The sequence below is a fragment of the Molothrus ater genome, chromosome 25 (assembly GCF_012460135.2).
Source record: "Molothrus ater isolate BHLD 08-10-18 breed brown headed cowbird chromosome 25, BPBGC_Mater_1.1, whole genome shotgun sequence".
Lineage (NCBI taxonomy): Eukaryota > Metazoa > Chordata > Aves > Passeriformes > Icteridae > Molothrus > Molothrus ater.
In genome coordinates, this window is record NC_050502.2 from 2,521,431 (window position 1) to 2,544,328 (window position 22,898).

Below are 22,898 nucleotides of genomic sequence, written 5' to 3' on the forward strand. Positions count from 1 at the left end.
GGCTCCTTTAAAAATTGTTTTCAATGTGGAGTAGAACAGGCAGGGCATAGAGAGCTACAAGGTTTTGCTTCTTTGCTTCATTAAATAAGTGGGGGTGGTGATTCCAAAGTCTTAGGAGTAGTTTGGCATCAGAGCCTGGTTTGCAGGGAGGTGTTCCCACCATTTGTGCTGAGAGGACCCCTAAGTTTACTTCATCCCTACACCTCATTGCAATGATGTTCTAAAGGCAGCACAGACAACACTCCTTGACCCACAAACTGCAGCATCTCTAACAAACCCCAGTGGTTTTGTTCAGTGCTGTGAAAAGTGTTCTTCACTTTTACCTGCTTCAGAAGAAAACAGCTTTGGAGCAGTCTGGCTTTGATTTCCATCTTCAGCCTTGGATGTACTTCAGGCTTCTCCTGATGAAGGTTGGGAAGGCACTAACAGTTCAAACAAGGTGGGACGTGTGTGAAGACCTCACAGCACCTTCCACTACCTGGAGAGGCTACAAGAAAAGTGGAGGACTCTTCATCAGGACAAGGGGAATGGCTTCCCAGTGCCAGAGGGCAGGGCTGGATGGAATATTGGGCAGGAATTGTTCCCTGGGAGGGTGGGCAGGCCCTGGCACAGGTGCCCAGAGCAGCTGGGGCTGCCCCTGCATCCCTGGGAGTGTCCAAGGCCAGGCTGGGGCTTGGAGCAGCCTGGGATGGTGGAAGGTGTCCCTGCCATGGCAGGAGCTGGAATGGATGAGCTTTAAAGTCCCTTCCAAGCCAAACCATTCCAGGATTTCCTGCTACCTGTTTTGTAAAACACAACATAGCAACAAGAGTGTGTTTACTAAGAGGATTTTATTTACACAACACAATAAGATCGCTCCATAAAAAGTTGACTACACCTGCCAAATTGTACAGTGCAATTTTGTAACAGCTTTTAAATATTTACAGAACACTTTTTCAGCTTCGAGGTTAAGGCAGAGTCAGGGCACAGTGATAAGAAACACTTAGTGCAGCTTTGTGCTAGGCATGAAACAGAGATGTACTGGCAGCATGAGGTGTTCAGATCCATTGGAAACTCAGATTGGAATTACTTCTACAAATCCAGCAACTGCAGCTTAAAAAAGAAAAAAAAAAAAGAGGTAAAAGATACTAAGAACTTCAAAACACAAAAAAATGCAAAAATGTTTGGCTACCATGGGAGATGTAACAGGCATACAAAAACCTTACTGATAGCAGTGAAGTATGGATCCTGGAAGGAGATACTGCAGGAGACACTTTTTCCCCTAATGTTGGTAAAAAACCTGGGACAGGATGCAGGCTTACAGTGCACCTGGGATACAGAACCTCCCACTGCAAAGGTGTGTCCAGCAGAACTGGATTCAAAGACATCCAACTTTTGCTGGAAGACAACAGGAATGAGGTACCCAACTGCTCCTCATGCCATTGAAAACTTCACTTTGGGCTCCAGTGACACACCTGAGGGGTTCCCCTTCAAACACAGCACTAAAAATGCACAATACACAGTACTAGGGAGTTGGTTTTTCACAGCAACTTATCACAGCTTAAAATTGTTTAGCTTCTTCATCTTTGGTATTTATAAATAAAAATGCTGGTCCCTTTCAGTAAAGGGCTAAGAATGCAGCTATTATCTCAAAATCATTTGTTCCTAATCCACAGCAGCTTCAAAGGATTTTGATTTTTGTTTTTATTTTAAGGCAGTAACTAAGCTGTTAAGAATTGGAAAAAAAAAAAGATCTTACATTAATTCCAATAGTTTATAAGGCAACATTGTCAAATGGCTAGAAGAAACTGCAGGATAAGGATGGAACAGTTTGAGAAGCTGGTATCAGTCCTTCATGCAAAGTCAAGAGGGAGCAGAATGTGATGTAGGGAGGAGCTGATGAAAGCCTGATCCTGTAAGTCATTCCTTCCCTTAGCCCTTACCCATCCGAGTGAGCCCTTCTGACTACAGCCAGCCTGGCACTTCTACTTAAGGCTGCTTTTGCACTTCAGCTTGCTAGGATCCAACTGCTGTCTGAACTGCTTATGGCAAGTCATAAACTCGTAGGACACGTACAAAAAGCACAGGGGTGGTGAGGGGAGGACCCTGATGAGTTCTGTACAGTACTGGCAGTCCCCCACCAGTCCTTGGGGATGGCACTGGAGTCATGATCTAGGTAAACATTCCCTAAAAGCACCTACATAAAAAAAAGTTACACTACAAATCCATTTCGTTTCATTTTCTAATCAAGAAAGTCAGGACTAAACAGACCTGGAAGCCTTTTTTTTTTTTCCTGTGAGACATCACTGGAGCTTTGTCTTGTCTGTACTCCAGAGTTAGTGTTCAGCACCAAGAGAAGTTTGCAGGAATCTGAGACAATTTGAATTGAGACACGCTTTTAGAAAACTCACTGAATTGTATTTTTAATATCTGATGGTAAATTCCAGACTGGAACCATGTAGGCCCATGGGTTAATGGCACCTGCCCCTGCAAGTGCAGAGTTAACTACAAATGGGCACCATGTGGAGCTTGTGGTTAGAAAAACAAATTAGGAAAAGTTCAGCTGAGGAAGAATCCTCCCTCCCAAAATGCTGTTGTGTTCTGAGAGAGGCTTAGGCAAGGAAAGGCACTTTGGGGCTCTCCTGGAGAGACCCTGATCAGAACTGAATGTACTTTTATAAATAGAGTAGGCAACAATTAGTGAGTGGACATGGTGGGTTCCAGTGCCCCAAAAGTGACCCCATGAACACCATCCATGGGCCAGGGCAGCAAGAGCAGCTCTGTGAGGGAACACCAGGCAGGCTCCATCAGCAACATTCTGATCCTGCTCTGCTCAAAGCCAACAGCAGAAAGGCCACAGAAGTTGGGTTTTGGCCTTTAAACCACTGAAGATGCAGCAGAGCTCAGAGGTGGCTGAGAAACAGCAGCAGCTGGGCTGGGGAGCCTCAGGGCTGGCCCAGCTGTGCACAACTTGCCCACCAAGGATCAGGTTCCTGGAATTCCCTCGCTCTGCTCTAATTCCAGACCCACTTATGTGACCAGCTGTAGTTTATCTGCATTGTTTATGGATCCATCCTGACATACAGGAACCAAAAACTCGGCGCTCGGGGGAGGAAATGGCCCATTTCTCCTCTATTTAGGAAAGAAAAAGTGTTGCAAAATTTTTTAATTTAGAAAAAATATTAAATGGCTTGAGGGTCACTTAGTACCAAAAGTAAAGTGCACCAGAACTGGGGGCCACAGTGACAGAGCTGAGAAATGCTATTGAAGAGGCTTCCAGGGAGCATTATAAAAACAGCACTACAAAGTAAGGTTAAGGCAATCTGAGTTTTGTCCTTCTACTAGACAGTTTCCTGGAGAGTTGTCTGTCTCAAGCTTCAATTATTGCTTTGTTTCCTCTGTCCTGGAGTCCTCAACTGCTGGGCAAACAGTGCTGGCAGAATTGGCAGAGTGAGTTTGTCACTTAATGCAGGACTGGACGCAGTCCTATTGAATCCCGTGCTTTGCAATGCCAAAGGGAAAGCTTGCTCTCATCTCCCAATGGACTGGACAGTCTGGCAAAGAATATAAAAAAAACTCTTGCTCCTGAAGCAGCAAAAGGTGCTGGCAGCAGAGATGATGCAAACATGTGGAATTTTTCAATGGTGCAGGGAAAAAAAAAAATCCTTAATAACAACCAGGTGTGTAACAAAACAGGGTCCTGAAGTCTTCTCCAAGAGTTGATAGCCCTCAAGTTTTCTTTTAAAAAAAAGAACAAGTTCTTTTATGGGTATAAACCCAAAGTACAGCAAGAGAATTCCACGGCTCAGAAGTCCCAGGTAAAGCTGTGTTACTTCCCTCCCTTCATATAGGATGGAATTGCTCCTCGGGCCGTCAGGCCCTCGAAACGTTTATAGGTGTAATTGATAAAAACCCAGTCTTTGTTCTTGTAGTCTGTCTCTGGGTGGTTGCTTGTTGCCACTGGGAAGACATAGAAGAAATAGAATTAATTATCCTTTGGAGCTGCAGAGTTTATTTTTTCATACAAAACACTGGATGAATGTTTCTAAAGGAAAAGTCCTAAGTGTAGATGCAGCTTTGTGCTTCAACCCCAGGAAAGAACTGCTGGGACACAGGACATGCACAAGCATTGTAAGCTAGAAGAGGGAAGATTCAGATCACATAGAAAGAAGCAATTTTTTACAATGTGAGCTGTGAAACACTGGCACAGGTTGCCCAGAGAGGTGGTGGTGGATGCCCCAATCCCTGGAAGTGTTCCAGGCCAGGTTGGACAGGCTTGGAGCAGCCTGGGATAGTGAAGGTGACCCTGCCCATGGCAGGTGGGGTGGAGTGGGATGAGCTTTAAGGTCCCTTCCAACCCAAACCAGTCTGGGATTCTGTTTTTAAACTCACTGAGCAAATGTGTGACTATGCTGTGATCCTTCAGAGATTCACAGCAAAAATCCCCTTGAGTTCCACCCTTCCCCACCCTACTCCAAGTGCCAGCAGGAATCAGCACCGAGGGGAACTGGCAGCATTGGGCTCTCAGGCCCTGCTGAGATCTGAACTTTCTGGAAGCTCTGCTGCCTCTGAGAGCTGCCCTTTCTCAGGCAACTTCCACATCATTTACAAGACAGCATCTCCTGGAACCCAAATTCCAGCTTGCACCCCCTGCACCACGAGGTTTCCAAGCTATTTGGTGATGATAACAAACAAAATCAGCATCTAGTAAGATCTGGCTAACAGGAAGGATTATTCTACAGGAAAAGGCTTACAAAGAGAACTAAACAATCATTTACCTGTTGGTTTAAGGATATCAGACTCTGGAAATTCATCAAAGTTTGAGGTATCATCAATGCTTTTAATTTCTATTGAAATCGCAGCAGGTCTCTCTCTGCCAAGAAGAGCAGATGAAGCATTGAGATTTCAAAGGCAGACAAAACAGAATTCAGCCACCTTTCATTTCTTAACAGAATCAAGACTGAAGGTACCTAAACCTCAGCAAGCATCAGGTAGAGAACAAAATGTTCTCACCCACAGCTGGATGTGATAAATGCCAGTCAGCTGCTCCCTGCTGCAGACCAGGGCTGGCCTGAGCAGTCCCTAGAGAAGAGCAGTTGCTTTTCTGCAAAGCATCTTACCTGATGTGCTCCCAATCAACCCCTTCAAAGAATGGGTTACTCTTTATTTCCTCCACACCAGATGCACCAATTCTGTGCTCCCATTCACAGCAAAATCTGGGATGGAAGGAAGAATGAAAATGAAGGGAGGGTGAAAACGAAAGCATTCCATCCAGAAATGGAACAGCTTTCTGAACCGATACTGCTGCAGTTTCTTAACATATACATGGAGCAGACTAAGAACTTCCACAGCAAAACCAACACACAAAGTTATGTACAGGAATGTCATGTCCAATGCCACAGTTAAGATGTGCTACTCCTTCACAACAGGATAATGTGACCTTTCTATTTCAGGACCAGAGTAGAGGAGAAGAACATATAAAGCCTAAAAAACCAGACATTTATATTTCTGTCCTGAGAATAGATACTGAAGTACAAATGAGTCAGCAAGCAGTGGGATACATTTGTATGCTCCAGTGCATACAAAGGTAAAATCATTGCTGTTGCAAGAAGTCAGCTCTGTCAAAAGGATTGAAATTGTGTCCTTCCATGAGAAGGCTGCAGGCAAAATAAGGAGCAGAAACATTTTGCCAGAGTAGAAGCACTTCCATGGAGACTCCTTTTGAGCACAGTTTAGTCAGGGAACCACTAAATGGCCTGAGAGACAAAAAGTGTTTGACAAGGGAGTTCAGCATTTAATGCATGTGTGTAACAGTTTGTAGCATCAGGGTTTTCCATGTGAAACAAGCCATGAGAGGCACAGAATACAGGGACAAGATAAGAAAATTAGTGCTGTATTAACTGGCAAACCATGGGGCTGGCACCTTAAAATAAGATCCTTGGCTTTATCAGAGATTGGAACCTCTGGAGGAAATGTCAGGGTCTCCTTCCAGTTCATCACTTTCTTATAGGTCTCTTGAGGAGTCTCAGAACAGAATGGTGGATAACCTGAAAAGAAACAAAAATATCATCTTGGATCAAGCAAAATTAATTGCTGAAGCCAAAACACACCCCAGAGACCAGGCAAGGAGTGGATGCTCTGAGAACTTGACCCCAAGCACAGAAATTGGCTGCCCAGAGCAGCTGTGGCTGCTCCATCCCTGGAAGTGTCCAAGGCCAGGTTGGATGGGGCTTGGAGCCACCTGGGATAGTGAAGGTGTCCCTGCCATGGCAGGGGGTGACAGGGATGAGCTTTAAGGTCCCCTCCAACCCAAACCAGTCTGGGATTCTATGAATATATGAATACAGCTGATGTCTTGCTCCACCATTCCCACCTCCAGCCTGCCCTGCCTGCTCCTTACCAATCAACATCTCGTACATGATGACCCCCAGGGACCACCAGTCACACAGCTTGTTGTATCCAGTCTGCATGAAGACCTCAGGAGCAATGTAATCTGGAGTTCCCACTGTAGAAAAAGCCTGGAACAAACACCATCAGTTATGCATCTGCAGGGAAAACTGCCTGACATGGACATGGGAACTTATACAACAGTGGTTATTTTGAGAAGACACCAGATTGTCTCTGAGATCCTTTAGCAAAGGTGTTTAAAGCCTTTCTTCCAAGATATGTAGAGACAAAATTAACATCTTCATGTGAGAGAGTCTTAAAATAGCACCAGGAAAACAGGGGAGGGGATCAGTGTCCTGGAATGGGTCACCTTGGAATGGGTCAGCAGCCCTTTGTGAGCTTGGAAGTGGCAAGCACTGATAGTTTTGGCTGGGAGACTTCAGATATGCATGTAAATAATTATGGCAGTGCTATCTCTGCACATATGTCACCAGCTGTTCAGCAGATGGACAAAGGACAAACTAGAGTCATTCCTCTTCTTTTAAAAAAAAAAAATGCCTGAATCTTTTCCTTTCAGGATTGTCCAAAACTCAGATGCATTAAAAACTTCCATGTAAATCCATGGTCCATGTGGATGCAACAGCTCAGCAAGAACATCTCCAAGCAGGTGGAACCTACTCACCAGCTGCCGGCGATTCCTCTTCCAAGTCTCTGCTTTCCTCTTGGAATTCATGTTCTGGAAAGCTGAAGGAGATCCAATAGCTGTGACTGAATCCTACTGGTCACCCAATATTATTTTTACCCCCAAAATATCTTTACCACTAAAGATCTCATTTAAGATGTGTGTCAATACCCCACACCTAAACCTCTCAGCAACTTCCAAACCTATGAAATATGGGCAACATCTAATTGAGCCTTTCATTAGCAGACCATGTTTTCAGGGTTGATATAACTCCATGATCCAAGTTCTTCCCTTCCAGAATAATCCTGGATACTCAGAGACTGTGCTGGTTTATTCATTTCAGTAATGAGATGCAGTCAGCAGCTACCAACTCACTGAGTTCTCATTTTATTACACATGCAAAAAGCTACAGCAGAGTCTGTTTCAGAGACAAACATCTGAAATGAAAATGGGTTTAAAGTAACTGAAATGATTTTACAGAAAATGAAAATCCACCTCAAGATGTAAAGTTGATTATTAGACTCCCCACTGCAGCCATGCCCTCACACTGAAATGAGTTTTGTCAGGACCCAAGAGCAACCAACCAGACACCCTTTGGAGCCAAAGAACTTACTGAAGTCACTGGGAAGACTGTGATTCAAGTTCCTGTAAAATTCTGTCCTGTGGGCTTTCTTCAGTCCAGTACACAGACCAAAATCTGAGAGTTTCACGTGGCCCTAGAAATAAACAAAACAAAACAAACACCCAATATAAGGCATTATCATAGTAAATCACAGCATCAGCAAGGTTGGAAGAAAACCCAACACCACCCTCAACACCTCTAAATTATATCCCCAAGTGCCACATCCAGATGCCTCTTGAACACTTCCAGAGACTGTGACTCCACCACCTCCCTGGGCAATTTATTCCAATGCCTGACCACGCCTGCAGTGAAAAAAAAACCCCAATAACTAATCTGAACCTCCCCAGCACAACTTCCTCTCCTTCTGTCACTTGAGACATGGCAGAAGAGCCTGACCCCCACCTGGCTGCACCTTCCTGTCAGGGAGAGCAAAAAGGTCCCCCCGAGCCTCTTTTTCTCCAGGATGAGCCCCCTCAGGTCTCTCAGCTGCTCCAGACTTTCCCCCAACTCCATTCCCTTCTCTGGACACACTCCAGCCCCTCAATGTCCTTTGCTTTCCTTACTTAAACCCAACACTGGATGGGTACAGGGAATGAAACCATCAATACTCCCATTGCTACTCCACAGAGAAAACCCAGTGACAATTTACTTCAGGAAACCTCTGCTCTGCAAGTTCCCAACCCCTTCAGGGTGAAAGGAAACATCTCCAGAGACAGCTGCAGTCCCTGGGTTGTGTATTGGCCCCAGGAGATAAAAATCACCCTCAATTCAGTGATTGAATCTGTCCTGGTGGATAACATGACCACACTGACTACAAGGAATTGTTAGAGGTGTATCTATAAAATATACCTCCTTTTCAAAGTCCTAAATGTAGGCATGTCTAGAGGTGAACATTCTGAATTGGGCACACTTGCTTGGAGAAGCTGTGGCTGCCCCAGCCCTGGAAGTGTCCAAGGCCAGGTTGGATGGGGCTTGGAGCACCCTGGGACAGCATAAAGGTGGAACAGGATGAGTTTCAAGGTCCCTCCAACCCAAACCATTCTGGGATTCTGCAGTAAATCCAACAGTGCGTTACACAGCAGTGGGAAACTCATTATTTACTGCTGGCTAACTCTTTCCAAGAAATCTTAATTTTAGGCAAACTTGGAGCAATAGGAGGACACTGAAATAATTGGGATTTCTGCAAAGTGCCTGCAATAACCAGGTAGCCTGGGCAGCTCTCAGGGATCACACCCTGACCCTGAGGGAGGTTCTCCACTCTCAGCCTGGAACAGCCACGTCCTTCACATTTGGTAAGACCAGAGCTGGCAAGTGGGAGTGGAACAGATGTGAGAGAAAAGGGAAACAGTTTTGCCTAAGAGGGAACTGAAACCACGTGCTTTAAACTGCATCTGAAATAGCCAAAAATAGTTTAAACAGCTGAAATAGTTTAAACAGCTGTCAGAAGAGCTCAAGGTCTGAGTGGAGGTGGGGTCTTTCCTGGCTTTTGGGGATTTTCCCTGGCAATTTGGCAGATATGTCCCTCAAAAGCTGGAAGGAACAGGGCTAAATAAAGAAGCACCATCTTCTTCCACAACTGTCAACACCCCTTCAGGTCAATATGAGCAATCACAAGGCCTCTTTGCTCCTCCCCAGCCCATACCTTGCTGTCCAGGAGGAGGTTGTCTGGTTTTATGTCACGATGGATGAATCCCAGCTGGTGGATGGAGTCAATGGCCAGCACAGTCTCAGCGATGTAGAACTGTGTCTCCTCCTCTGTCAGAGTGTCCTTCTTCATCAACAATGTCATCATGTCACCTGGAAACCCCCCAGAGGTGAACACACAGGCTCCACTCTCACTGAGTTTGAAGACATTTATAGGAAATGCTGCTGAATTCAGCTCAAACCAGCAGAGATTGCCAAAGCTGGATATGCTCTGGCTCTATAGACAGCCAGGGCATAGCAAGGGTAGGAAAGAGAAGAATATTAAAGCCAAGTTTAAATAGAAAAATATTAAAGCCAAGTTTAAATACCTGCAGCTTGAAGACCCAAACAGGAAACCTCAAGCTTGCCTAAACACCTCAGTACCCTAAAAAGCAGAAATCCTGTTCCCTTCCAGATGCACAGTGCCAACACCACATGCACTCTAGTCCCAGACTGCATTTGTAATGAAGGAATTAGCAATCCCCAAACAAAAGGAGAGCAGTCCTTGCATTCCAGAGTTACCTCCAGGCAGGAACTCCATGATCAGGTAGAGGTTTAGCTTGTCCTGGAAACTGTAGAACATCTTCACAACCCACAAGCTGTCTGCCTCCACCAGGATGTCCCTTTCTGCACGGATGTGGCCAACCTGGACACACACAGTGCATTGGATAAGTTTTATTAAATGCAATTATTTCACAGGCAATTCAATTATTATTCTGAACAGCATCAAATATTGAGAAGACAAAAGTCAAATTTTGGCACAAGGGCAGAAACACTATCAGAACATTCAACGTGTGGTTGATTATATACATATAATTTATACCTATTATATATACACACCTATATATAATATATATAAACTCTATATATAGTAAAACTATACATTATATAAATCTTATAAACAAAAATCTCATTTCTTTACAAACACACCTAATCATTAGATCTCTTTTTAAAAACACAAGAGCTGCATCCCAGTGCTGTCATGCTGGGACATGACTGTCCCAGATCATTATATATCCAGAAGTACTGGAAAGCAAAGGAAAGCCTTAAATATATTAGATGCTGCTGCTTTATGTCTCTGAGTCTGAATTCCAGGAATTGTATCTCTGATATTTATATCTGATCCTGCAAGTCAGAAGTGCAGTAAAACACTGGCCTTGAAGCCTGCATTGAATCATTTGCACAGGACTTTGTGTTGAAAAGAAGTCCTTGAGAATTCAGAGATTTTTTCTGACTTATTTCCTCTATAAGAAAAGACACCAAAAATCCCCAGAATTTTTAGCTGCTAAAGCACAGAAGCCCATTCCTGCTCTGCACACAGCACAGAGTGATCCATGGTACAGTTCCTGCAGTTGTATCTCTTATATTTATAAGTCTCTTATATTTGTAAGTCAGAAGTGCAGTAAAACACAGAATCATTTGCACAGAACTTTGTGTTGAAAGAGCCCAGTAGAAAAGAAGTCCTTGAGAATTCGGAGATTTTTCTGACTTATTTCCTCTATAAGAAAAGACACCAAAAAATCCCCAGAATTTTTAGCTGCTAAAGCACAGAAGCCCATTCCTGCTCTGCACACAGAGTGATCCATGGCCCAGCTCCTGCTTGGGGTGTTCCTCACCTGCTCCTTCTCAAGCATATCAGCTTTGCGTAGGATCTTCATGGCATAAACGTGCCCCGTGTCCTTCTTCTGCACCAGGCGCACCTGGGGGCACGGAAAGACTGAGCAAACCCAGCACTGCTCTTGCCAAGGTTGGGTATCAAGCCCTGGCTTCCATCTCATCAAATCATCTCAAATTGTAAAACACAAGAAGCATTAGACAGTGCACAGCAATGGCAGAAAGTCCTGTTAATGCTAAGAGCTGCAGTTATTTTAACACAGGACCATGAGAGATTCACACCTGTAGGAAATAGATTTGTAGAGAATTCTTGAAGTTTAATAGAAAGTTCACATAGTATACATTGGTATGGAAACTTTGAGATAAGAAATATTAACTTAGAAATATTATACAATAGGATAAACATTGTTCAGAGAAAAATAGAAACAAGTTCTAAAAGAAATATATTGTAACTATATATAAATAAATATAATATAAATTTTTATGTTATATATAATTATTTATATTATATAAAATATTTATATATTATATAAATTATTTTATATATAATATACATTTTTATATATGTACAATTTATTTATATATTTATTATATAAATGTTTATATTTAAATAATAATATATAAATACATTGGTATATATATATATATATATATATAAAAAATACCCACCAAGAGTAATTTTAGATAACTAGCTTTAAAGCATTTACAACATAGGGTAACAAAAACTGATAGACCAAGAAACACTCATAATTTACACCATCACATCATCTTAATTCTTGTAATTAAGAAATAGTTAACTTCTGATTGTGATGGTGTAAATTATAATATCTGTATTGTCTCACCCTTCACATGAGATTAAAATAGAAGTTTTTAAAACACCTCTCAATTACCCCATCTCCAAATCAGAAAAAACCAAACACCTGAAGCAGGTGCTCCAAAGCCCCTTCTCTGAAGGCCACCAGAAGAGCCTTTGCAAGGGCTCTCCACCTCTCCCTAAGTCCAGCCCCAGAAGTTCACCTTTAAAACCCACTGCAAACCTGTATTTAGCTGTCCATCAGATCATTTTCAACATCATTCTGTTTCCTTTAAAGCACAGGATGTCTTGAACCAGCATTTATTAGGTAAAAAACAGCTCAAGTCTATCTGTGGTTGTTCCTTTTGCTTATATAAGCTGAGCAAGTCTTTAACAAACACCAGAGCCAGTTATAAACATGTGTAACCATTTTTTCTGGACTCACCTCTCCAAATGCTCCTCTGCCTATCACTTTGAGAGACTCAAAGTCCTCCAGTCCAAGCCTGGTTCTCTTCAGGCGAAGGAACTCCGTCTCCTTCTGTGCATGTGCCGACCTCCTGATCCTTTTCTAGAGTTTAAGAGACCCCAGTGAGAGCTCTGCAGGTGTCTTCCACAGGGACCACAGCAATTCCAAGGAAAGATCCCAGATCTCCATTTAGAAAAAGAAAATTTCTTGTATTTAACCATTAAGATAGTTTTTCCATATTCATTACCTCTTCGTCTTTTAGGCCTTCTTCTTCCATCATTTGTTCTAGTTTCTTTTGTCTAGAGCAGAGACAAATTAGAAAAATAAAGGTTGAAACATTAACCTTGTTTTTTAAATTAAATTAGAAAAAAACCCAGGTTGAATCATTAACTTTGTTTCTTAACAAGGTGCACATATCCACAACATCTGGTCTGTGCCAGCAAGTTATGAGGGTAAAGATGTACAAGAGACTCAGACAGGAAATTAATTCTGAAGAATCTACTATGCAGTTTTATAATTCCAACCCTGTCCTCTCTGCTTTTATTAAACTAAACCTGCCTTGAGTTCCACAAGTTATTCAAGTGTACATTTTTGCTGTACACAAATACAAATGAGAGATCTGGGTTCTGTTCTTATCTCTCTCTGACACCTGGACAAGTCACTTCAGGCCAGAGCCACAAGAAGCATTTAAACACCAAAATTTCATTTATTCTAGGAAGAATTGGTATTCAAACACATTTAAAATTTCTCTGCATCTCAAACTATTCACATGCAAGATGACAAAAGTTATTTTAGATTTCCTAATCCCTGAAATAGTCAAAATATTTGGGAAGAGGAAACTTGTCTGTACATGTTCTCCTCCTTAAGGAATCAGAAATATTTACAGTCTTAGTACAAAGGGATTATTTGGGAGAAAAGAAAGGAGGAAGCAAGACTTTAGAAGGGGAATGACTTCAGGGGACATTTGTAGTGATTATCCTCTGGAACTTTTTCCCAATGCCAGTCATATTAACAGCAGGGCCTGGTGGTTTGGGACATTACAAATATACTAAAAAATTCCTTCACTTCTGCGAGTCATTCTTTGCAAGATCCTCTTCCTGTCTCCAGGGGCTCTCTGCAGCTGCTGTGATGTGATAATATTTGGGGTTATCACTTCAGAATCAAGCACAATGAAAATGCTCTTGCTCAAGTACCAGTGAGCCCTGCCCAGTGACCCCAACCCACACTCAAACCAGCAACTCCAGTAGCAAAGTCTGAATGTCACAGAATTAAACAGCTCAGCAGGACTGAGTGATGCCAAAGCCATGCTGAAATTCCCCCAAATATCCCTAATAGGGTCAATCTGCACTTCAGGGTACAGTGTCAACACCATTTAAACTCCAAATTACACACCCACAGACTTCTGTTGCTACAAAAAACATGTCACTTATAAAGGCCAGTCTGTTTGTTCAGACAAGGTCTTGATCTTAAAGAGAAAAAAAAATTGAGATTTGGGGAATACACAACAGTGCTCATAATAAGTAAATAAATTTTAAAGGCAAGAGCTTTGTGAGGAGAAAGAAACTAATTGAATCAGTGATATTTTCTGCCTGAATTGGACCTCAGTCTCTCTTTACTCATCAGAAGCTTTGAAGCAAATATCTTTGCACATTACTATTTATTTCTAGATTGCTTCCTCGTTTCTGCAGCTCTTGCAGTGAGCAGGCATTGGGCAGCTCCTCAGGGAGCTTGTTAAGCAGCAAAGCCAAACCACCACTGAACCATTTTCCAAATTCTGGTTATAGACTCCATGGCAAGCTGGGAGAACAGCACAAGTCCCAGTGCTACAATTGAGGATACTCAGCAAATTCAGAGGGTTCCAGCCAAAGTTAGGCCACAGCTCAGTGCAGTCCATTGCTGGATTGGACTTAAAGAGGTGCCCCAGGTTCAGGACAGTCCCAGCAGTGAGGGACTCCTCACAACAGCTCCTCCTTGCTCCCTGCATTGTCCTCCTGCACATCTGCACATGGCTCAGGGCAATCCCAGCAAAATCCAGAGAATGGACTGGGAGCAGCCCTGGCACGAGGATTTGGGGGTGCTGCTGAGGCAGAGCTGGACATGAGGCAGAGCCGGACATGAGGCAGAGCTGGACATGCCCCAGTGCAGACCCCACTGAGCCCTGGGCTGTGAGACCCCACCTGCAGCCATAACTCCAACCCTGGGGCCAGCACAGGAAGGAGCTGGAGCTGCTGGAGAGAGCCCAGAGGAGGCCACAGAGATGCTCCAAGGGCTGAAGCCAGGCTGGGAGAGCTGGGGAGAGAGCTGGCTGCTCAGCCTGGAGAGAAGAAGGCTCCAGGGAGAGCTCAGAGCCCCCTCCAGGGCCTAAAGGGGCTCCAGGAGAGCTGGAGAGGAGCTGGGGACAAGAGCCTGGAAGGACAAGAGGGAATGGGTTCCCACTGCCACAGGACAGGGTTAGGTGGGATAGTGGGAAGGAATTCTTGGCTGTGAGGGTGGGCAGGCCCTGGCACAGGTGCCCAGAGCAGCTGGGGCTGCCCCTGCATCCCTGGCAGTGCCCAAGGCCAGGCTGGACAGGGCTTGGAGCAGCCTGGGACAGTGAAGGTGCCCCTGCCATGGCAGGGGGTGGAACTGGGTGAGCTTTGAAGTCCCTTCCAACACAACCAGAAGATTTTATTATTTTTGCTTTGAAAACAAAATTCATTCAATATAACTCTGGGCTGTTATCCAGCATGGAAGGGAAACAAGAAGGATTTTTACCTCATCTCTCGCTCCTCATGCTGAGCTATGAGGTTGCTGTAGAAGTTTTCCAATGTCACCTTTGTCATTGTGACTCTCTCCTTGGTGTGGTTACTCATGGATGAGCACGGTGTAGGGCCTGTCATGGCCATGGCTGGTGGGAAAGGAGAAGGGAGGAACATCAAACATTATAAAAGACAAATAATCTTCAAACAAGAATTCATACCCATTAAGTGATGCTTAATCACAGAGTTCAGATTTTAACAACAAATATCATCAGTCTAAGCTAAGCAGGGAAAAGTCTTACAAAATAAAAGGTACAAGTCTAACTTCCTGTTTTGAACATTTTTTGATCTGAAATTAGAGGGAAGGAAACTTAAGAAACTTTGAGCCTCAAAACCCACAATTTCAGCCAGCACTGCAAATGTTTATTGCTGCCACCACATTCTATCTTTAATGAATGCTCAAAATTCAGGAATATCACACTGAAACATCTAATCCAGAAGTTATTCTTCCCCTAACCCTTGCAGAAATAACTCCACCAGTTGCCTACTGGCTCCTCTGCTGTGAAATTTATCTAAATCCTGAAAATCTCAATAAGAGAGCAACCGAGGAATGAATAAAAAGGGCATTTAGTTGTCCTTAAGCACTTTTACGAGATGTTTTCTCACAGAAATTTGACCAAATCCAGAGGATCACTGCCTTTGAGCAAGTTGTAGTTTAAAAAATAGCCAAAAACCCAAAGTCTAGTGTAGGTATCTGACATATTTCTTTCTAAGAAAGATACATGTATTTTAATACCCTTTCTATTTCTGAGAATACAGTATATAAATACTGGAATGTAGCAGCTTCAGTGTATCTGACAACCCAGCTCTATTTCCTGATATGCATTAAAAAACCCCAAAGATTTCAAATGTACAACTACACCTTACCCTGCTTCTCCAGCACACCACGTAACTCACAGTAAGGTAACAGAGTTTTGCAACTATTACTAGAAGTTGCAGACAAAATAGGTGAGACACTTCCCATTTTTATAACCCTGGGTGCTGCCAACACGCTCAAATGACTCTTTCTGTTCACTTTTTGCAGATCTTTACGAGGCAGGGCCCTGCAAACCACCTCCTTCCCAGACAGCAGCTACGTGTGTGCTGTCTTCACAGGCTCCTCGTGGGACAGCAGCTGGTGACCATCTCCAGCTGGGTGATGGAATTATGAGATGGAACTTTTGAGATGGAATGATGTCTTTATGTGAGGTGGAATCACGGCTTTATGCAAGAGCAGCTCAAGTAGCAAACACAAGTGGAAGGGGTCACTCTCTTACAAGTACCCCTGGATATGGGGCTACAGCCCCAGAGGTGAGTGCTTACACCCAGAAATGGGGGCTGTACCCCGGAATTGGGGTCAGACACTCTGTGGCTGCAAGTGGGAGCTGTAAAAGCCATGGGCGGTTTTCGCTTCCTAGAGAACAAACCAGGAAAATTCTCGGACAGAAAGGGCTGCAGGGGAAATAAAAAGGGAAGGGAACAAAAGAGAAGATCGTGCCAAACCACCTGTTGGTGCTCGGGGCCCCTTCACGGGGATGGGCGCCCAGAGCCCACGGACCAGCGGGACGGAGTGGGGCTGGACGCCCCCGCAGCGGGGCTCGGCGGGGCGGTGACACCGGCGTGGCCCGACCGGCGGAGGGGCCCGGCAGCATCCCCGGAGCGGACAAAGGGGCGCCGAGCCACCAACACAGGAGGAGCAGGGGACCCCCGCCGGCCGGCGCGGCGCCCCAGCCCCACTGAGCGCTCCGGGCGGCCGCCCCCGCTCCCCGGGAGAGGCGAAGGGCCCGCGGGGACGGAGGGAAAGAGGAGGGCGGGGAGAGGATGCGGAGCGCTGGGTGGGGGGCGCCCGTAGGAACAAGGCGGGAGCGGCTTACCCGGAGCCCCCGGGAGGGGCGGCAGCAGCTACAGGCGAGGCGGGGTCCCGGCGAGGCGGGTGGGGGGCTCGGGACCGGGGCCACCGCCGCCCCCCGCACCGACAGCGACCCGGCCGGGACGGGCGGCCCAGGGACCGCTACGGCAGCGCAGGCGCCCCGCGCCCGGCCCGCCCCGCCCGGGCGGAGCCCCGCCCCCGCCCGCAGCGCCTGCGCACGGGGCCCGAACAGCCCCGCGCTGCTGAGGCGCTGCTGCGGGCCCGGAGCGGCCGCTGCTCCCCGCTGGGCAGGGCAGAGCTGCCGGCCCGCCTGCGGTGCCCCAGCGTACGGCACAGCTGAGACGGCCACGATACACGGAGTGCCGCCGTGCAGCCTCAGAAGGCTTTAAGCGTTCGCCCGTACGGAGTAACACCATGCCACAGTAGAGGTCTTCAAGCCCATACAGAGTAACATCGTGCTACTTCAGAAGGCTGCGAGAGTCTGCCCTTTCCTGTTCTTCAGCACAACCTTTTACACCCTTAGCGTACATGCACCGCACCTGTGTGCCCTATAGATCCTGCCCGACAGATCCCCTGTGCCCCATAGATCCTGAAATCCTGCCTCACAGATTCCTTCTGCCCTATAGATCCTGAAATCCTGCCTCACAGATTCCTTCTGCCCCATAGATCCTGCCCCATAGATCCCCTGTGCCTCATAGATCCTATCTTCCCCATAGATCCTGAAATCCTGCCTCACAGATTCCTTCTGCCCCATAGATCCTGAAATCCCACCTCACAGATTCCTTCTGCCCCATAGATCCTGCCCTATAGATGATCCCCTGTGCCCCATAGATTCCTTCTGCCCCACAGATCCTGCCCTATAGATGCTCTGTGCCCCATAGATCCTATCAGCCCCATAAATTCCTTCCCTTTGTGGTTGGTCAGTACACCTGGGCACTCCCTGGCTCGTTACCTTCAGTGCTGTTCACCTGACCCACACAGCTGTAGCTGCCCAATAAATCCTGTCTGCCCCACAGATTCCTTCCCTTTGTGGTTGGTCAGTACACCTGGGCACTCCCTGGCTCGTTGCCTTCAGTGCTGTTCACCTGGCCTGCACAGCTGTAGCCTGTTGGGGATGAGGCTGCAGCCCCTCTCCCAGTGACCACAAGCTGTGCACCTACACTGCCGTGCCTTTAGGATGCTCCTGGGTGCTCCTCCCAGCCTGGGAAGCCCTGTCCTGGCTGCCTTTCCAACTTCCCTCCTTCCCACACGGTGCTGTGGCCTGCAGCCTCCCAGCACATAGCCCAGGCTCACCCTGGAGGGGAGGTTGGTTTTTCCCATCCCCATAGGGGTGATGCACATCACCCAATGGCCACAGGAGCAAGGTGTGCCAGGAACAGAGGCCACCAAGTCACCTCTGCCTCTCAGGGATCAAGGAAACAACCCCTCAGTCCCTGAGGAAACTGCATCTACAAGGATACAGAGGCTGATCCACAGTGTGCTGGGCAGGAGAGGAGCTTTGAGCTGTCACAGTCAGGTCCCCAGGGCTCCATGCTCTGACTCTGAGGAGGAAGAGCTCCCACATCCCAGCTCAGCCAACTCATTGTACAGCTTGGGGGGCACAACCCATTTTCATCCCTAACCCTCCCAGCTCATCTGAAATATCTGAAACCATCAGCTTCAGGAATGGTTTGACTGGCCTTAGGAACCTAATAGGGAGCTGTGAGGAATGACATAACAAATATTCATCCCAGATACGTGGAGACATTGGGAAAATGTTGTTGTGCTTCATTTTATTTACATTTCTACCAAAGAAAAAATAAAAAAAAAAAAAAACACAGGTGCAATTAAGAGGGTGAAAAGGATTTTTATTATTGACATTTTAATCACTGAGAACTGCATTCAGCACAGTTGAAGTCTATCAGCGACAGAGGAAATTTTTCAGGATTTAAACAGTGTCCCAACACAATGGAAAAGCTGATACATTTGTTACACACATGACAGATTTAACTTCTGAAAGACTGACTGTGCTTAGACAAAGATGATCTGATGGACCTTGCTTTGCTTAGACAAAGATGATCTGTTTGTTATCAAAGGTGAACAGCAAAATCCAGTGGTACCTCTCAGGAAACACAAGTGGCCTCATGAATCTGTTTTCCTGCTGCTGTGGGAGCTCTTGGAGAGGATTTCACTTGAGGAAAGAAAAGGAAGTGTGGAACAAAAGGCTCAAAGAGGAACCCTGAGAGCTCATTCTCATCTCCTCCACCAGCAGAACAAGGTGGGTGTCTGGGGCTTTGGCTGAATGGGGATCACTGCCAACTTCTACCTGAAAAAATGAAGGAAAACCTCAGGGTCTGAGATGCCTAAAACAGTCTGCATGCTGAAGGAGCAGGGAAAATCCTTTGTAACTATAAGAAAAGTGATTACTGGAGCAGAGTGTGACATTACTGCAGGCAGGTGTGAATGGAAGAGAGCCTGTATTCAGAGTTAACTTTCTTGGTCCAAACACTGGGCTGTGAATGTGCAGATTAATGACCCAAACCTCCACTGGTGTGAGCTCCAGGAGCTCCAGCTGGTTGCAGCATCCCTAGGACATCCCAAAGAGATGGATGGGGGATGGGATGGATGGAATGGGTGGGGTGGGTGGGATGAATGGGATGGATAGGATGGATTGGATGGATGGAGGGCTCTGGCAGGGGAAGAGAAGGGAGCTGTTGGAGTTCTCTCTCAGTCACATTGCCCAGATGGGAGAGGCCCCTGACCCTAACCCTGGCCCTCTGTGGAAGGGTCTCTGTGAACACCTGGAGGAGTGAGTGCCCTTAAGGGTTTTCATTTTGCTGTTCCCCTTTGTTCTGGAGCCGTTCCCTCCAGCAGTGCCCGTGTAAAGCCAGGGACAGAGGCTGGGCTGACACTGCTGGGAGTATCAGAGGGACTTGAAAAGGTGCTGTGGGTTCCAGTTACCCTCCGGGATCCTCCCATCCAGCTGCTCTAGTGGGAGGAGACCCTGAGCTTCCATCTGTTCCAGCAGCTGGCTGGAAGCTGGAATGCTCAGCGGGCTGGAAGCCTCCTCTCCACGGCTGCGGTTGGAACCGGAGGGATCGTGGCTCTCCGGCGAGTCGCAGCTGGCGCTGGGGAGCGGGGTGTCCCTGCTGCTGGCCGTGTGCACGGCACCCAGGGCGTGCTGCAGCCACAGCAGCCGCTTCAGCCCCTGCACCGCCCTCCCTTTGTCGTGCAGGAGCTGGTGCTCGGTCAGTGCCCTCCGGCTGCGGGGGAAGGAACGCGGCGTCAGGGACGGGAGATGCTGATGTGCATCCATGGATCTGAGTGAGGAAGGAGCGCTGGAGGTGCCTCAGGCTCCAGCAGCCTGTCAGGAAGCCTAAAGATCCCTGCAGATGGGAGGCTTGTGGGGATTTGGAAGGAATTTTGAATTAATTTAGAGATGGGATTTTTGAGTTGTTTTAGATTGTGTGGTTTTATTTTTTTTCATCTTCTACAGAGGCAGGAAGGGTGAGTTTGGCTCACATCTTCACTGCATGGCTCAGGTCGTCTCAAGACCTCTAGTTATAAGCTTTTAAAAGGATTTATTAACTAATAAAACACTATCAACAAGGATATTTATGCTTTTTAACTTAATCTTTAAATATTTCATCTTAAGGACTCATGCTACAGTGTAAGCTTTCTTAGCCAATCATGTTATGACACACAAAGCTACAGTACTGTACTCTAAAACTCTAAACTTTTTTCTACTTACTTTAGTCTGTCTCTGCTTTAAACTATAAATCCACATTCTTGCTTCTAGCACCTAAGTTTGGAAGCCTTTTCTAAAGTCTCAGATCAAATCCTGTGTTTAATTCTAAGCTTTGGCTTGCAGGTCCAAAGTTCTGAGAGTTCCCTGCATTTCAGATTCCAGCAAAGCTGAAATGCTGTGCTCTTCCCAAAGGTGTGCCTTGAATCTCCTCTTTCTTAGGAAAGGTAAACTGGGGAGACTGACAATTTGGTCTTTCCCAAATTTAGATTCTTTTCAGAGGTTTCAATAGCAGAATAAGGTTCCTTTCCATCACCCCAGTGTTACAGAACTCTTGGGTTTGATTCTTTCCTTCCAGAGTTGTAACTCGGGAGTAATTTACCTGAAATCACTGATATCCATGAAATAAAACCAAACTCCTATTTTCTACAGTTACACCAAAATTTTTGAGTCAACTGTTGACTGAGGAGGGCAGGCTAAATCTCAGATGCAAATATTTCAGCATTCCAGGCTGCTTAGATAAGATCTCCCTGCAGCTATAGGTTCCTACTGCAGATTTGGATCTGAATGGGAACCTAAATATGGAATTTCAGCATGTGCCATCTCCATGGCTTCTGCTGAACATCCTTATGTGATTTGCCACACTGTGTTTAAAAGTGACAGCTGAAATGCGGTCCATGTTACACAGCTAAAAATGCAATTGGTCTAATTTTATACTGCAGAGAGAGTGAGGTAAAATGGTGCTGTACCAAATACATCAAATTTTTCTTCTGCCATGCCTGGAGTATCTAAGAGCAGTGCAGAACACAGCCCATGAAATCAAAAGTGAACAGTTTTCTAATGATATCAATGAAGAAAAAAGGTTAAACTGCTTACTTTTCAAGGTCTTGGCCCATTGCAGAACAGGCAAAAAAAAGAATTGCCAAAAATGTAACTGTCTGCAGAGATCTCTGGGGCAGGAACATTTTCTCTCTTCTTTAAATCAGCTCCACAGGACCAGAAGCTGATGGTGTGACCAGAAATCTTTTCCTCTGTTCTTGCTTTCACCTGACAAAATGAATTTCAGCCTTTAAGCAGGGCTGAGAGTGGAGCACTGTGCTGTGGTGAAACACCCCAGGGCCTCCCACATCATCCCAGACCCACGGATTTGTAACATACACAGGAAAGGATGGACAGGATTCACAGAATATGTCTGCATTTCATTGCTTTAAATCTCCTTTCCCACTGTTGCCTCTCAATATAACATTTTGTCTTGTGCATTTGCAAGCACAGAAAATTATTTTAGGACTTGGAAGAAACCCTCCTGATCAAAAACCTTCACAGCAATTTGACACAAAGATCGCGATTGCTGAAAATCATGAAACCCAGAAGGTATTTAAGGTGGAGCAGGAATATCAAGTTAAAACATGTTCACAGCCCTGGGGTTTGGGCCTTCAATAACACAACCCTTTCCATGAGCAAGGACAAGTGCTGACACCCAAATATCCAGGATTATATTAGACTGATGCTGGATTTCTTTTCTGTGAAGAAGTGGATTTCTGGCTTAGGGAAGGAACAACTAGCAGATGTAATTGTGCAATTAAAAATTATTATTTTAATCTGTGTTATCATTTCATCCAGCTCTATATCTGCTCATGGCATTGGTACACCCATACCTACATATCCCTTCAACCCCATCACACCTTTTTTGCCAGGTCTAGCCCAAAAATTTCTGTATTTTTGGTATTGATGACTGTACTCTGCTTTAGGATTGGCTCCAGCCTTTATTCCTGTATTAATTGTTACATCAAAACCTGGAGGGACAACAAAACAAAAGTTCTAGCATTTATATTGTTATCTAAGAGTAGTAAAGACAAGTTCCTGTACAAGTTTTTGTAGGAACAATTCTTTCTGTGCAGAAGAAATTTGGGATTATAAAAAACTCAGCACCTTCTCAAAAGACTTGTCTTTATACTAAATTGAATATTGTCAGTGACTGGATAATAAAGCAAATTATACATTAATAGAACATAAATGCCCATCAGTTCTGTATTTGCCTGTAACAAGTTTGTTCTTAATAAGCCTGCCCTAATAATTTGTGAGTAATTTTCTTGGGCAATATGTTGAAATCAAACTAGATGTGAAATAACAAGTGGGTATTAGCTCTGATGAAAAACATGTGTATTAAATGCAGATACATGCACATAAATATACATAAAGATGTGTCTATTAAATGCTGAGGGATATTTGAAGTTATGCTAATGCAGAACTGCTCAGACACAATAGAGAAATGACACTTTGATCAGCACTAAACTCTACATT

The 22,898-nt window shown here is 45.3% G+C and overlaps 1 protein-coding gene across 2 annotated transcripts; it reads right to left on the reverse strand.

Moving 5' to 3' along the window:
• Positions 1-811: 811 nt before the first annotated feature.
• On the reverse strand, positions 812-17,000 carry STK38 (serine/threonine kinase 38). Of its 2 annotated transcripts, XM_036398483.1 has the most exons (14): positions 16,878-17,000; positions 14,981-15,113; positions 12,474-12,525; positions 12,206-12,328; positions 10,970-11,053; positions 9,876-9,999; positions 9,313-9,467; positions 7,662-7,764; positions 7,049-7,110; positions 6,380-6,497; positions 5,903-6,026; positions 5,100-5,195; positions 4,758-4,852; positions 812-3,939 (listed from the first exon to the last, which is right to left on the reverse strand). In XM_036398483.1, exons 2-14 carry the CDS (start codon positions 15,109-15,111, stop codon positions 3,809-3,811), a joined length of 1,398 nt encoding a protein of 465 aa, XP_036254376.1. In that variant the 5' UTR covers positions 15,112-15,113; positions 16,878-17,000; the 3' UTR covers positions 812-3,808. The 2 variants fall into 2 exon arrangements, with proteins under 2 accessions (XP_036254376.1, XP_036254375.1); XM_036398482.1 differs by lacking the exon at positions 16,878-17,000 and having other exon boundaries at positions 14,981-15,141.
• Positions 17,001-22,898: the final 5,898 nt, after the last annotated feature.

Bases quoted from the DNA above. Each gene is read 5' to 3' on its own strand.
- STK38 (XM_036398482.1), bottom strand. From the start codon at position 15,141: ATGTTCCTCCCTTCTCCTTTCCCACCAGCCATGGCCATGACAGGCCCT. The intron at 7,111-7,661 runs GTAAGTTCTTTG...GATCTCCTTCAG, and splicing joins CAGTCTTCCCAGTGACTTCA to CTTTCCAGAACATGAATTCC. The intron at 5,196-5,902 runs GTGCCAGCCCCA...CTTCCATCCCAG, and splicing joins GCCAAGGATCTTATTTTAAG to ATTTTGCTGTGAATGGGAGC.